Source organism: Malania oleifera, chromosome 8 (genome assembly GCF_029873635.1).
Source record: "Malania oleifera isolate guangnan ecotype guangnan chromosome 8, ASM2987363v1, whole genome shotgun sequence".
Lineage (NCBI taxonomy): Eukaryota > Viridiplantae > Streptophyta > Magnoliopsida > Santalales > Ximeniaceae > Malania > Malania oleifera.
The window spans coordinates 38,233,860-38,250,954 of record NC_080424.1 but is presented as its reverse complement, the minus strand read 5'-3'; the positions used below and the strand labels follow the sequence as shown (position 1 = coordinate 38,250,954).

Genomic DNA, 17,095 nt, shown 5'->3' with positions numbered 1-17,095 from the left:
CCCTAGTGCAAACCAGCTGAGCTGCCCCTCATTTTTCTTATCGTTTACAGGAGCCACGGCTAACTTACTGTGAATATGTTCATTTTCTTAATTTATCTTTTAACGTTAGACCACTCATCCATCTTAGCATTCTCATCTTGTCAACTTTTACTTTTTGGATATGTTGTTTATTAGTTGCCCGACATTCTGATCCACATAACATAGTTGGTCTTACAGCTGCCCTATAGAACTTCCCTTTTAGTTTTAAGGAGATTCTATGATCACACGACACACTCGAAGCAATTCTCAGTTTTACCCAACCTGCTTTTAACTCTATGCATTACATTTTCAATTTCTCCTTCAACTTGCATAATAGATCCAAAGTATCGAAATCTACTACTGCGTTTGATTTTTTCTTCTTCAAGTTTAACTTTTTCTCCAATATTCCTTTTATTATGAGTGAAATTACATTTCATATATTTTGTCTTATTTCTACTTATTTTAAAGCGTCTATATTTTAAAGCTGCCTCTAGATTTTAAAGCTTCTCTCCGTAGTTCTAACTTATATTCTACTCCACCCCTAGTTTCATCAATCAAGATAGTGTCATCTACAAACAATATACACCATGGAACCTCATTTTGGGTACTCCTAGGTAGTTCATCCATCACTAAAGCAAAAAGATAAGGACTCAAAGAAGATCCTTGATGCACACCTATTGTGATTGGAAATTTTGTTGTCTCTCCATCTATAGTTTTAACGCTAGTCATTACTCCATTGTACATACTCTTATTGACATTAGTGTACCTACCACATACACCGTTTTTTAAAATAATAAAATCATAACAAAACAAAATAAGGATTGGTAATGATGGAACTGCAGTAGAAATAATATTACTAGTTGGTAGTTGGTACCTACCCATATTAAGTTGGAGACTAAATGAATGGTAGTTCATGTCTAGTAAAGGGAATCATCAATCCAAATATGGTTCAACCAGTCAAATATTTATTAAATTAATTAATAATTTTGGTAAAGCATGCCTTTATCACATCATTAATCCAACATCTAATCCAATGAAAATACATGAAATTTTGCATTAATGTTTCTAGGAAATATTTTAATCATAGGCCCTAAACACGCTCATCCCATTATGAATTGAATCACAACAGCCCAAACACCCAATCTGCATATTTTCAGTGTTGAGATGTCCTTGTGGTTTTAGAAAATCCAAACCATGTTCTTGGTAGATTCCAACAGAGGTCTTAGACTTTAGTAATCACACTCCTTGCTATAGCTCATACACTTATTATTTCTAAATGCCCTAAGGATGTACCCTAGGGTCGTATAGGCAGTGAGAGATTTAGGGTTAGAGTTTTTCCTTGGAGGGCAAGGAACCATCCAAGGGTCCATAAAGGCATCCTAATTCATGTAGCAGCGCTTTGGAAGAGAAAATGTGCTAGTGCTCTCAGTTAAAAAAAAAAAAAAATAAAAAAAAAAAATAAAAAAAAGGAAGGAGAAATTTTGTCAAACCTTGCTAATTCCCTAATTTTCTTGTCCAAAATACCTTTGTTTTGTTGAGTTAATTACAAAATAAAGCTTGTTAAGGATTATAGGCCCGCGATCATGCAAATTGAATGTAGGCTTCACAAATTATCCATTTTTAAATGGTCACAGAAATTGGCATGGGAAAAGTTTGTTACGCTAGTACAAAAAGGGGGTGTCCACAGGTGACAGATTCCATCTATATAAAAATTCATGTCTTATTTGTTTGATGGCAAAAATATTTCTGCATCGGCTGTGTATTGAACTTGTAGGAGGAAAACAACTTCTAATGTTCTAATTTTAAACAGAAAATTATTATATCTAAATGTAAATTTGTCGCAATTATGATTGTAGAATATTTGATATTCCACAATGAGGAAACACAAGTTTCTCTTGTTCATTATTAATTATATTACATTTTTGGGAAAACTAGCATTATGTTGATTCTCCATCAGTGCAAGATTTTATTTCTAATTGCCAAAAATAAAGCTAAGGAATTCTTAGGCCTGACAGAACATAAGGCCTGAATGATAGGTGGGTTTCAATTTAATAATTGATTTGACAGCTTGATCATCCTTTTTCCTTTTGAAATTGAGAAGTTCAACAGTTTGATTTATGAAGATTTTAGAAAGACAAATTGAGAGGCAGAAGCAGCAAGGTCAGTTTCTGTGGAGAAATGTTCTATTTTCTTTGGATTTCTCCTATTGACCATTTTCATTGAACCTAACTACTACCTGAGAACTGGGTTGGTTAAATATATCGAGACTCATTTCGAACATATCTGAAAGTAAACATTATTGAATAAGCAAATCATGCAATTTAAATAGGTTTATCACTAAGTTCTAGGTTCATAACACCTTTCCTTCTCAATTTATCCAAATTCTGTGTAGCTTTGTTTAGTGGCTTTGCTGCTACTTAAGCTAGGTGATTGGTGTAGCTTTCTTGCAACAAATTTGAAGATACTGTGGAGCTTTCATTTGTTCTATATTTATATTTATATTCATTTATTTTTTTATCTTTTTCCTTTCCTTGGAAGACTTCTCTCTCTCACTTTATTTCTTTTCATTTGTTGAACACTCTCTTACGATAACAGAAGTAGTTGGATATCTGTTATATGCACTTTCTATTTCTGCTTTTATATATATATATGTTTCTGTTTTAGAGTTTGTTTAATGATAACTCTGGAGTTTGGGTGTGCCTCCAACATCTTTACTTTTCTGATCCAGTATTTGAGGTTGAGAACTCTTCAGCGGCAATCGTACACACACTACTTCTATGAAGCAACTGTTGGAGCTGGTCTCCCAATTATTAGCACTTTACGTGGTCTTCTTGAAACTGGGGATAAAATATTGCGCATTGAAGGAATTTTCAGGTGAGTAATGTTGACTATTTTCACTTTTATATATTGGTTAAAGGTTAATCCATTCAACCAACTACTGTTTGAAGATTGAAACTGACATAAAGAAAAAAAATAATCTATGTTCCTCTTGCATTTAAACTGTTGCTGCTCACAAATGTATGCAGTCTCAAGTTTACGCTTTTCAATTTGCTGTTGCAGTGGAACGCTGAGCTACATTTTTAACAACTTCACTCGTGCATGTACTTTTAGCGAGGTGGTGGCAGAAGCAAAACAGGCAGGCTACACCGAACCAGATCCAAGGGATGATTTATCTGGAACAGATGTTGCAAGAAAAGTACCACATCCAAATGCTTAATTTTTTATCTACTTATAGTGGGAGTGAAACTGCATAATATTTCATGTATGCCACCACATTTGTGAAGGGCAAGGAGAGTTTGTTCTTTAACCAGATCTCAACTCAACTTTTATTCAAATGTGGCATGATCATTTGGAATTTTACTGTTCCTACAGTTGCTGTATTTTCCATCTTGGAGGCTGCTATACTACCTGACATAAATGACAACATTCCAAAGAAAAGAGGCCTAGGACTTGTACTTATCCATTGCTAATTACGTGGTAGTAGGTTCAACCAGGAAACGTAACCCCCCCCCCCCTCCCCTCCTGGCCCAACGCACTCCAAACAGAACAGAGCAAAAGGCTTTATAATCAGCAGGTGACTTGTCATTGTACAAAGGCATGGTATTTTGTCCAAATAGGCATGTACCTAATTATAAAATATGATTGCTTCCACGTATCGAAAACCTTGCTTCCATATCAACAGAAGCTACTACTATTATTGAGGCTGCAGCAGTGCTTTATCTGCTTTGCTGCCAAAACCTGAAGTATGACCTTGCTCCTAAAATTGCTGTCATACTACAACAACAACAATAAAAGCAGTGAACCAAGCCTTAAGTCTCACTAGGTGGAGTTTGCTACATGATTCCTCTTCTGACAATTTACACAATCATGGGTAATTTCCACCGATAAATTTAGAGCTATTAAATACTTCCCCACTATCTCATTCCAAGTTATTTTAGGTCTACCGCTACCCCTTCTACTGCCCTTCACAATAACTAGCTCTGCCCCTCTCACTAGTGCACTATTTGGTTTACGTTGTAGATTCTCAAACCATCTGAACCATCCCTGGCTTATCTTATCATCTATAGGAGCTGCTCCTAACTTACCACGAATATGCTCATTCCTTAATTTATCTTTTAATGTTATACCACTCATCCACCTTAGCATTCTCATCTCAACAACTTTTACTTATTGGATATGTTGTTTCCTAGACACCCAACATTTTGATCCATATATCATATCTGGTTTTTATAGGACTTCCCTTTTAATTTTAAGGGTATTTTACGATCAGACAGCACACTCAAAGTAATTCTCCATTTTACCAAACTTGTGTTAACTCTATGCATTATGATTTCTATTAGTGTTATATCTTGACTGCCAAGTTTAAGATTTTCTCAATTATTCCTCCTACTGTGATTGTAGTTACATTTCATATATTCTATCTTATTTCTACTTATCCTAAAACCTCCAAATTCTAATGTTTTCCTCCATAATTCTAACTTAGATTCTACTCCATCCCTAGTTTCATCAATCAAGACAATATCATCTACAAACAACAACCATGGAACCTCATTTTGGATACTCTTATTAAGTTCATCCATCACTAAAGCAAAAAGATAAGGGTTCAAAGCAGATCCTTGATGTACACTTGTTGTGACTGCAAATTCCCTAGCTCTTCCACCTATAGTCCTAACGCTAGTCATTACTCCATCTTACATATCCTTGATGATATCAATATACCTACTACATACACCCAATTTTTCTAAAAAGGCCTACCATAGAACGTCCCCAGGTACCCTATTATGCTTTCACTTAGTCAATAAAAATCATATGCGTGTCCCTTCTCTTTTTCCTAAACCTCCCCATTGATCTTCTTAAAAGATAAATAGCTTCTGTAGTAAATCTCCTGGGCTTAGAATCAAATTGATTTTTTGAGACCCTCGTTTCTTACCTTAATCTTTGTTCAACTACTCTTTCCTACAGTTTCATTGTGCAACTTATAAGTTTAATTGCACGATAATGATTGCAATATTGAATATTCCCTTTATTTTTGTATATAGGTATTAGAGTGTTTTTCCTCTATTCGTCTAGCATTTTCTTAGTTTTTATAATTGTGTTAGATAAATTAATTGACCATATAATTGTATATCACCTAGGCATTTCAAAACTTCAATTGGAATGTTATCCCGTCCTATAGCTTTTCCATTTTTCATCTTTTTTAATGCAAACTTAACATCATTAACTCTAATTTTGTGAATAAATCTCATTGTTATGCTTCTCCTCATTTGTTAATTATGAGTTTAGGACTTCTACTTGGTTTTCATTGAATAGCTTACTAAAGTAACTTTGCCATATTTCTTTTATGTCTTCTTTCTTAACCAAGACCATCCTAACTTGTAATACATTTTATATTATCTAGGTTCTTGCTCTTTCTTTCTCTAGCTCTAGCAAGTTTAAACCCCTTCTTTTGTATCTAATCTAGCATATAGATTATTAAATGATCTATGTTTAGCTTCCTTCACTAATGGCCTTTTTTGCATCTTTTCTCGTCGCTTTATACTTTTAGAAGTTTTCCATATTTCTACATTTTTGCCATGTTTTAGACCAAATTCTTTATCTTTACAGCTTTTTGAACATCTTGATTATACCACTAACTTTCTTTTCTATTTGAGAATATTTCTCTTAATTCACCTAAAATCTCTTTGGTTATCTTTTTAATAGAGCTAGCTATCCTATTTCAAAGAGTTTAGGTCTACACCATCCTCTGTTGTCCAAACAGTCTTTGATCATTTCATCTTTAAATTTTAATATATTTTCTCTCTTTAGGTTTGACCACCTAGTTCCCTTGCACTGATTTATGTTATGCTTTCTCTACAAGATAAATGATCTACCCTCCTAGTCAAGAAAAAATCTATTTAACTTTCAAAATTGCTGTCATATTGCAGGTCATAATTCTTGCTCGGGAATCTGGTCTGAAGTTAGAACTTTCAGATATACCTGTTCAAAGCCTTGTTCCTGAACCATTAAGAGTGTGTATTAACCTCTGTTAATAATAGAGCATTGTACTGAATGAATACACATTTATTATCTCATATTCTGATCCTGCAGGCATGTGCTTCCGTGGAGGAATTTATGAAGCGACTACCACAATTTGACCCAGAGTTGGCTAGGAGACAGCAGGATGCTGATGCTGCAGGGGAAGTAAGTATCTTGTAGATGCTAATGCTAGGTTACATGTGTTAGCATGCCTTGACAGTAGGGAAATGTTGATAACCCAAAATATTTAGCATTGTTAAGCAACCACTACTCCTAAAATCTTAAGCTTCAGTTACGGGGTCAACAATATATATCAAGCCTCAACACTCCCTGCAGGTGCTGTTTGATTGCATGTGGAGAGATAAACAAACAATGGTTAACAACCATTATTGGGAATGACATTATTTTTTTTTTCACAAACAAACAATGACACAGGCAGTAAGAATCTAGAACCGACGACTTCCTAGTTCCCGTTAACCATGGCTCTGATACTGTGTTAAGGAACCATTTCACCTAAAAGCCTAAGCTGTAGGTTGTGGGCCAACAATGTGTATCAAGCCTTTACGAGAATGATTTTCAACTTTTCTTTAGCATACCTAGAAAAATTAATTGACCAAAGTGGACTCGGTGTTGACACCTCATAGAAACCAAATACTTCTATTGTCTTTTGCATGGTATTTGAAGGAAGTCACCATAATTGAGCAACTAGAAGAATGGGAGCCACTATCATAATTGATGATGTGAGATCTGTTTTAGGATTTTATACAATGAAGCTGTCTTGCCTTCCTGCTTTCATTTGTGATTATCTCCCCCTATTTCTGCTGTTGCGCCTCATGTCTTGTCTCTTAAGCACAAGATTTGTGTAATCCAATATGAAGAGGAAAGATGAGCATATGCTCATTTAAACAAGTTGTTTTTTTTCTTCATTAAAAATATTTATTGAACACTATCTGTAACCAATGGACCTTATGCTAGCCTTACTGGGAGAACAATGTGCTTCAAACAACTCTGCCATATACAAAAGGGATAGCTTGCAAAGAATATGGAACTAAATTTAATTGCCTATGCATGTGTTAAACTTTAACCAACTGAAATCCATACAGAAGGGACATTATTCTTTACATCTTCTCTTCCATCACCTTACTAGGAAATTCAGGGTTTCTCAAATTGGCCAGGGCAATGAACCAACAGCAAGCTGGTTATAACCAACTGTATTGAACACTAATTACAATCAGTCTTAAATTTCCACAAAATTGTTGAAATTTCCCGTTTCCACCACCCTCGAAGTTGAAATGATAGTCAATTTCTGTCAAACAAATTTGATTTTTTTTTTTAATCAAAATTCCCACATATAATTCATAATTGATCAAAATCATAAAATTTTGACTATGGAACAAAAACTATGGAACTTAACTCCATGAAATCGAAATTTAAGATTTAAGATCCAAATTGAAGTTTCTCTTCTAACAAATTTTCTCTCTTATTGAAAAAAAGGATTGTTACAAAAAGGATATGAATGATACTGTCACACTTATGAACTACAATGCAAAATTGATCTAAGATACTTCCTGCAACATTTTATTCAACCATATATGTCTAAATAAGTCTTATTTGTATGTAATAACTCATATTTACTCATTTATGAATTTTATTTATTTTAGTTAAGTTTAATATGATCATTGTATCACGGTTATTGCACCTTATACACCTTGTTATTGACATATTTTATTTACAAAGTTTAGTTTTTTATATGTCATTATTATGTCTATTGACATTTTCTTAAATTCAATTCAATTATAAAAATTCTATGCTTTACTATTAATTTCAACGATATTTTTGAAGCCTTGAAATTTGAGTGGTAGCTGAAATTAAAACTTAAAATTTGATTACAACCTAGTAGCAATTGAAGGCAAATGCTGTAAAAAGGAGTAACAAATACAAAAGCAGAACAAACTGCAAAAGGAAACCCCAGCACTTGGATTGCTCTCATGCAGCAGTTTAGGTATCAAATACCTTTTTTTTTTTTAATCTTCAAAGAGAAAGTTTATGAAAAAAAGGCATCAAGAGGATGCCACCCAAATACAAAGGAAACAGAAAAAGAGAAACGTCCCTTACTAAAAAAGTATCAAGAAATCAAGGATTACAAAAGGATCCCTCCTAACCAGCCAGAATGCCAGCTAGAGATCTTTTCAATCTAATGTTCCATGACAGTTTGAATAGTAGAAATAGTAAGGCTCTTCTGTTCCTTTCTCTCCACACCAGCCAAAAAATAGCAAGGGCCATGAGGGAGATAGATTTTCTTTCTTATTTGATCTGATGTTTACTTTCTACCACAGCTGCAGTTACCCACTTTTGTTTTACAATGGAGATGGCTAAGTTCCACAATTTCTTACTCCTTGAACAATGCAAAAGGATGTGATCTACTGCAGCTGCAGTGACCCACTTTTTTTTTTACAATGGAAGTGGCTTAAGTTCCACAATTTCTTAGCCTTTGAACAATGCAAAAAGATGTGATCAATCGATTCCTCCTGCTCCAGGCATAAAAAGCATCTATTAACATGAGAGAAACCTTTTTTCCTGAAGATTGACCATGGTAAAGATCTTTCCAAGATTAGCTTCCCATGTGAAAAAAGCAACCTTAGTAGGGGCAGCCAAACTCCGAATAAGTTTCCATGGGAAGTTTTTGCTGCTCTCAACAGGGGAGCTAAGGTCTTTGTAGAAAGAGGCAAAGAGCTAACCGTGAAGTTTCCAAACTTGCTCAAAACCCATTTGGGCTCATCAGAATTGGCTTGACACTTAATTTTATACAGACTGCTGAAAAAATCTGTTTTCAGTACCAAGCACCCAATTGAAAGCATTCCTGTTCATAGGAATGTTCCAAACAATCCCCTGATTGGTGAACTCCATGTGTCGGGAAATGAGGGCATGTTTTTTGCAAGAAATTCTAAAGATGGAAGGGAAAAGGAGCTGGGATTTGCCACATCAAATATCATGCCAGAATAACAAATCCTTCCCATTCCCCACATGAAAGTAGATAAGAGAGAAGAATCTCTTCCATCCTCTTATGATATATCTCTAAACACCTGTACCATGAGCTTCCTTTGAATCTTTTGAAGTCCAATTGTTATGAGGGTGACCATTCTTGATAGCAATGTCAGCCTTCTAGAAATGAGTTTTCTCTGCCATGAACCTCCAAAACCATTTCCCCAAAGGGGCCTTCTTAAAGCTAATAAGGGATCTAAGGCCAAGGCCTCTCTTTTGCAAAAATTTCTTTAACCACCCCCCATTTGAAAAGGTCCACGATCACAAGTCTCCATTTGGATGATTTCACTTTTGCCCAAATTCACTTTTAAATCCTGAATTCGCTTCAAAACCAAGGAGGATGCATCTAAGATTAAGAATTTGCTACAGGTCATCCTCACAAAAAATGGTAGTGTCATATGCAAGAAAGAGATAGGTGATTTCCATAGCATCATTGTTCCTTCCAATGGTAAGTCCCTTGAGAAGTCTGCCTTCATTTGCGTTAGTTATTTTGTGAGACTCAGAACTTCCATGACCATGATAAACAAAAAAGGGGATAGGGGATCACCTTGTTTCAGACTACAAGAAAATCTGAAGAAGCCAATAGGGCAGCCATTTACTAGTACTAGAAAAAATGGGTTAGAGATGCACTGACGAATCTATCTGCACCAAGAATCCCAAAACCCATTTTTCTGAGAGTACAGCAGAAAATTCCAGTTAACTTGGTCAGGGGCCTTCAACATGTCCAACTTGCACACCACTCTTTTCCCAACCTTATTGTGGGCATGCACTACTTCATGGGCAATCAGAGTAGCATCTATGATTTGCCCATTTGCATGAAAGCATGTTGGTGCTTTTTGACAACTGCCAAAATTGCATGCTTCAGCCTAGCTGCTAAGATTTTGGACGGAACTTTGTAAAAATTGCCAACCAAGCTGATCCGGGGAAAGTCTTTGATGTTGCAGGCCCCCGGTTTCTTAGGAATCAAGGAGATTAAGGTTGAGCTAATATTGGACAAAAAATTGCCAGTTCTATGGAGATCTTTAGAAACCCCAATGGTATCTTGCTTGAGAAGGTACTAGTTGGAATAAATCCTTATTAAAGCCATTGGGTCTGGGGGCTTTATCGTCATTGCAACTCTTAAGAGCTCAAACAATTTCTTCTTCCTCAAAAGGCCTCTCAAGCCACCGAACTGTGGAGAGGATCAGGTTTCTAAACATAATCCCTCCCACTGTTGTTCTCCATGACTTTGGTTTGGTGTACAAGGCCTTAATAAAGTTGCAAATGCCTCTATTGATTTCTCTCTCATTCACCAATATCTCTCCCTCTTCTACTTTGGTTATCATATTAAATTTATGGTGCGCTTTAGCTGTACGATGGAATAAACTAGTATTTCTACTTCCCTCCTCAACCAAGGAGCCTTAGATTTTTTTTCCCTGAAGTCATTTCCTTTAAGGTGATGATTTGAGCAATATATTTTCTGAGAGTAAGCTTTCTAGACCAGTTTTCTGCATTTAGACCCTTACTATTTCCTTTTCTTCCAGTTCTTTAACTCCCTACTTGTGCCTTTCAAGCAGCTGTTACCTTGCGTTTTTTGTTTTATTTCCAAAAATCATGTCTTCTCTTCTGATCTCTATTTCCTCAAATAATCACCTCACTCTTTCTTCCAAACCTTTTAAAAATACCCTGTTATTCTTGCTCACCAAGTTCATTTTGAGAAGCACCCAATTAGACACCTGCAGATTGAAATCAATGCTATTAAGTGCCTCATTTAACTCCATCAACCAGAGAGGGGGGACTAGCTTCTTCATTCTGCAAATTTCTAGCTGCTGCAGGTATAATTGCCAGATTATCCGCCTCAGAAACTTGATTGAGAGGCTCACCAAAAGAAAAGTCGCCAGCCAGAACTGGACAAGCATGCTTGATCTGGCCTTGCCGAAACTGTGGACGGTTAGAATTCCCAAGAAGGACCTGCTGCAAGTCCAAATAACCAACAGGGCACAGTTGGAGGGGAAAGGGGTGAAGGCAGCAGGCTTAACAGGTGGAGGGGAGGAGGGGAACCCTGAAAGTGAGAGGCCGGAACTGAAGGCACCTAGACTTGAACAAGAGGAGTGCAGAGAAAAACCAGCCCCCAATACTGTGAAACTTGCACAAGGTAAGTGGCGAAGAGAGCTAGGCCTAGAAGAATCAACGAGGAGAACCTTTGCAGCCTCACAGACAACACGTACGAAGGAACATGTGTCCTTGCATGCCTTTTTCACCAACTTCATCTGCATCTTAGCTATGGAAAGCTTGATGCAGCCCCTTCACAGCGTGGGCATGCACACTGAACCTCCCGAAGAGGCAAAATCACAACTCGAGGGGGATCAACGGTGGAACTCAACTGATACAGTTTGAACACTGCTCTCGACCACACCTTAGGATGGGCAGGAAGGCAAAAATCACTCAATGGCCTAGCTCCTTCACAACTGAGAATAACTTGGATCAACCTTTCGAGTTGGGACTCTCTGGTAAGGCGATGACCGTCCAGCCTCTCTTCGTTGATTTCAGCTAGGACAAGGAGCTTGCCAAGGGCGTTTTCTTTCAGTTGGAGCAAAAAAGTCTTCTCCTTCGACCCCCAGTATCGTAGCAAAGAGGAGGAAATAGGCCTTGCACTGAATGAGTTTCAGATGTTTTCAAGGGCAGCCAGGAGCTGCTCAGTATCACCCATATCAAGAAAAATGTAGACCCTCTTGCCTTCGAGATTTTCAGTAACCGTGATGAGATCGACCTTCTCGCTGTCAAGTGCAAGGTCAAAAAAGACTAGCCATCCTGCCATTGCATGGTGGAGAGGGGGTGTGCACAGGAGAAACAGCAGATCGAAAAGCTTCAAGCCTGAGAAACAAGAGGCTTTGAAGTTGGGAAGGAGAAACGATTGAAAGGAAGGAGGAGGAAAGGATTGTGAGCCAGACAAACATGAGAGAAGAGGCAAAGCAGGAGAGAGACTTGACGTCAAGGAATGGGGTGGGTGGGGTCATGAGGCCATCTAGGGCTATGATGAATAGACTCAATGTCAAGGTAGGGGCATGGTCTTAAATTTCCACGAAATCATCAAAATTTCCGTCGAAATTTCTAATTCCCGTCACCCTCGAAATTGAAATGGCAGTTGATTTCAGTCTTGCATAATTTCTATCGAAATCTCAACGAATCATTCGAAATTTATCGAAACTTCAAAATTTGAGCGAAACTTGTCGAAATTTTAACTATATGAAGAAGTTTCGTTAGAATTCAAATGAGAAATTTAGGAGTGAAGTGAAATTTCTATCTTTATTTTATCGAAACAAAAGATTATTACAAATGCTTTCGAAATTATATGAAAAAATAAACTTACAGTAACATTATATCTAATCATTCATGTCTAAATTATTATAATTTGTATAATAAATAATATTTAAATGATTTATAAATTTCATTTGTATTAACTGAATATGTTTAATGTACATTATCTTACAAATATGTTTAATACGCATACTATTTTACAATTTTTCCACCTCATACAAAATATAGATGTATTTAATTTGTAATATATTAGTCCTAAAACTTATATTATTATGTTGATCATTTCTAAAGTTTCACGAAGAATTCCATGATTTACTACTAATTTCCGTTATTTTTTCAAATCGAAATCGAAATTGACTTCAAAATCGAAATTTCAGTCAAAATTTTTGTACTTTTGGAGCTTTGAAATTTGAGTCGAAATCGAAATTTAAGACCTTGGGTAGGGGGAGGAAGGGGTCGCGACTCGTGAGTCCCTCTAGGGCTCTGAAGAAAAGGTTGAGAAGTTCCACAAACATGGCAAAGAGTTCAGGTACCAAATAATACACCTGGAAACTTCAAGAATGGAGCATAACCATCACTGAGCATAACGCATCTAACCAGCTTCATCAAACTTCAAGAGCTAGTCATGATGTTACCAAACTAGACACATAAAAAAACAGCTTGCAGGTTTATGATAACACAAATCACAATTGCTTCATGTTGCACACAGGCCACAGCACCCAGCCAGAGATTTATGCAGCAAAACTGACAGGGAAGTGGAGCCATAAATGAATCCCAAACCACAGAATGCATTTTTTATGTAAATCATTATGGTAGACAGCTACAATGAGAAGAGGCAGTAAACGTAGCAATGAACAATGATGATGAACAATACTCACAAATAGTGGGGGGGGTGGGGGGGGGGGGGTTTGTCGAGGTTACATCAAAGCAAAAAAGGAGAAGAAAAGGGAGAAGTTTCAGTTTAGAGAGGATAACTCTTCTAATGCTATTTTATGCATGAAATTGTAATGATGAAAATACTCTTAAAGCAGTAAGATAATTATAGTTTGCACCATAAAGTGCGACTACACTAATATCAACTCCCAAACCTCTTTAGTGATGGAGCACACAAAAACAAATAGTCATTGTTCTCATTCTTGTAGAGATGGAAGGCACAGGAAGAGGAAGAAGAATGTTCTTAGACACTAGTACATCTTGGGTTTGTAACCTTCCTATAGTAGCCATCCTGAGAATAAAACTAAGTCTTATAGCAAGCCTAGTCATTCCAGGTGATGCCAAATAGCTGTAGGATAAGAACTCCTTGCTGCGTGCCAAGCACTTTCAAGAGAGGCGGAACCTGTCTTTGTAGGACATCCAGACTAATAATCTGTTTCCTGATCCATGACAGTCAAGCTGCCAAAGTTCTGCTTTGATTAGAAGTAATAGGAGAAAAGCGCCACGAACCACCCTGGGGAAAGTATGGCATTGTAGTTCAAGCATGCCAACAAAAGTCTTCAATAGTTCCTGCACCATATCTTTCCACGGGAACAACAAAAGACGGCCCCATATATTATATCAAATGGAAGCTTTCTTTCTGTTTACATACAAATCTTAATATGGTTCTTAAGAGTCTCTCAAGAATCTTCTTCAAAATCCAGCTGTTGTCTCTTGGATGTTCACACCCTGAATAATTCTTTTCTTCAATGAAGTGACATCATTCAGCCCTTGAGAAAGGAGCTTTAACAATAAAATGCCAACTATGTTTCATAATATTAGCAGTGTTTCAATCAATTAAAGCTTAACAAGCACCCCTTGACTGAAAGCCTAATCCAATGGTACATGACTCAATTTGCTTATTCAAATTGTAGATCAAAGAAACTGTCTGCATTTACCATTCAACTCCTCAAGTCTTTTGCGAAGGATAGACATAGAAGACAGTAAACGTGCATGCAAAGAGCAATTTGATCACTTGAACTCTCCCAGCATATGACAAAAATATTTTTTTTTCAGCTGTAATTTTTTCTAAAAGCTCTTGGAAATCACTGTGTGACAACTTAGATGAAACAAGGAATTCCTAAATATTTAGCTGAAATCTTCCTGTAAATAAAACCAAGATTTTCTAATAAGCTCATTCTTAAGGAATCTCCACCCTCTCACCTCCTTCCCCAAATATACATTTAACTGGAACCTTCCCTAATATAAAACCAGGTTTACTAATGAGCTTATTCTTGAAGGAATCTTCCACCCCCTCATCTCCTTCTCCAAATAAAATAAAATAAAGAAAAATAAAATAAAAAGAAATAAACTTTTCATTTCTGTTTATAGAAAAATCAGATACTGGGAAGAAATTTTGCAAACATCAAAGGCAGGGAAGCAGGTCTACACACTCCAAGACAAAATCATCAGTAAAAAACTTGTATGGTTGGTGCCCATTTTCTCCAGGATCATTAGCTGGAGCTTTTAGGCTTTTAGCTAACTACTCCATGATCAACTAAAAGATATGGTGACATAGGATCATCTTGTCTCCAAACCCTGCCACCTGAGAAATAAGCAAACAATCTTCAATTAATCGAAATAGAGAATATAACAGTTTTAAGGCCAGGTAATTGGCCAAGCAATAAATATAATAGGAAACCAGGCCCATTAGCAAATTCTCTAGGATACTCCAATTCACCTTATTGTGAGCCTTAAAATCAAATTTTCAAAGCACTTGTAACAGTTATGGCAGCCTCTTCCTTGACAAGAGTAGCTTGGGACTTCTCTACCAATTTACCAAGCCCAAGCTTGAATCTCTCAGTCAAACTTTTGGAGATGCACTCGCACAACACATGCAAAAGGCAATAGGATGAAAACCAGCCATAATAGAGAGGTTCTGACCTATAGGAACCAATGCTATTGAAGTGGCAACAGTTGCACAAAATTCTTCTTGATTCTGAAAAATTAATAGCAGCATTAGTTAACTTCTCCCAGTGTTTTTCATTCCAAGCAGATTTGAGGAAAGGGCCCCGCTATGCCAAAAGCGAGAGAAACCCCATCCCTCTCTTTTATTTTAACTTCCCCATGTCGCCACACGGGGGACATGGGGACGTAAAAAAGGGGAAATGTGGCATGGGTTACTTCAGTGCCATAGCGAACATTAGAAAAAGTACTTTCATCTCTTCTAGTGGTATGGCTTAAATTACCCCCATCCTTGGTAAGAAGATTTTTCAGAGCATGACCATTGGTTTTTGATGTTGTATGCAAATTTGGCTAACCCATGAGATTTTTAAAATAGTTGACCACTCCTCATAATTCCTTCTAAGATATTCATTGTGTTCACTTAGCTTCAGAATATAGATATTGACTCTTATTTCTAGACACTGTAGCCTTCAAACAATCACGAAAGGAAGCAGAATCAAAATTCCAAGCCTAAGCCAGTTTATTCTGTTTCTGCTAAAATAAGCTGCCGCCAGCTAGTGATAAAAATGTTACTGGTTGCACACTGCTTTTCTTGGTCAAAATTTAGAATCACTGGCCTTCGCAATAGCTTGCTTTGAACTTCATTTGGCAGTGTTTTAGAATCAGTAGCCAACAGATTGTTGGTTCTAACCCTTTGAGGTGACATGATATCAAGTAAATTTGAAAAAAATCGAACCTTAAAATCTTGAAACAAATGACTTCGACTGTTTCTGAAATGTAATTTTCCTAAGGGAGATACCATCTCATGTTTGACACAAATGCGGGGTCATTGCTGTCCGCTGCTCTGGATCCCAAGCTGGCCTGTGGGGCCCACAACCGTGCATGGATGCAATCCCAATTTCTCTTTAAAGTACTGAAAATTCTTAGGGCTGTGGGCACTCACCAGAAGTTGCTTGGCAAATAAGATGGCCTGGGTCTTGTTGAATGTTACAATTTTGTTGAGGTTTTTGCACCAAATGACCATCTTTTTCTACTTTAAACTTCTTACTCCCTCTTCTCACTACATTTTAATTTCTGAAGGTCCTGAGATATGTGGGGGTGGTGGATGCCGTTAATCAGAAGGGACTTGTGGAGTTGCAGAAGTATAAGAAAGATCATCCATTTGCACAGCTCTCAGGGTCTGATAACATCATTGCTTTCACAACTGCAAGGTACAAGCAGCAGCCTCTGATAGTTCGTGGACCAGGCGCTGGGGCTCAAGTTACAGCTGGTGGCATTTTTAGCGACATATTGCGGCTAGCCTCTTACCTCGGTGCCCCATCATAAGGCCATCTATTTTTCTTTGCTTTTATATATGTTCTAGTTGCAAACCTCACATGGTCTGGCCCTGTTGTAGTGCCACAGCCGTCATGTATTTTAGTTTCTTTATTTGTGCATGTGTATCGCCCCTGTTTAGTTTTCTGGGAACCACATTTTTACCTTCACCTATGCATGCACTTGCACACACCCGCATATATATTGTCACATTTATGAACATTTTTAGAACTCATCCCAACTCAAAATTTTGAATATTACCAGTTTTAAGGTGATCTAAATAACCTCTGAATAGAAAATTATGTTTGAGCTTATTCACTAAGTAAACGAATTGCTAAGACATCAGATTGTTTGGCGGAAGCTTGATTTATTTAAAAAAATGGATAATATTTGGGAAATTCATAGGGGGCCTTTCCAATTTCATCCCCCTTATATTGAAAAATGACCAAAACCAAAAAACTCAACATCCAAGTGATTAAAATGCAAATAATAATATTTATTGTGTATAAAAAATATTTTAGTTTATGTAATT

At 36.8% G+C, this 17,095-nt stretch overlaps 1 protein-coding gene across 4 annotated transcripts in view; it reads left to right on the top strand.

Annotated features, from left to right (window-relative positions):
- The window catches only part of LOC131161999 (bifunctional aspartokinase/homoserine dehydrogenase 1, chloroplastic-like), an 84,038-nt gene extending 67,163 nt beyond the window's left edge, over positions 1-16,875 (top strand). For all 4 annotated transcript variants that reach the window (XM_058118087.1, XM_058118085.1, XM_058118084.1 and 1 more), the window contains 5 exons: positions 2,747-2,892; positions 3,079-3,214; positions 5,943-6,026; positions 6,106-6,198; positions 16,330-16,875. In XM_058118087.1, the coding sequence (XP_057974070.1) occupies positions 2,747-2,892; positions 3,079-3,214; positions 5,943-6,026; positions 6,106-6,198; positions 16,330-16,575 (705 nt within the window). In that variant the 3' untranslated portion in view covers positions 16,576-16,875. The remainder of the gene's footprint in view (positions 1-2,746; positions 2,893-3,078; positions 3,215-5,942; positions 6,027-6,105; positions 6,199-16,329) is intronic.
- Positions 16,876-17,095: the final 220 nt, after the last annotated feature.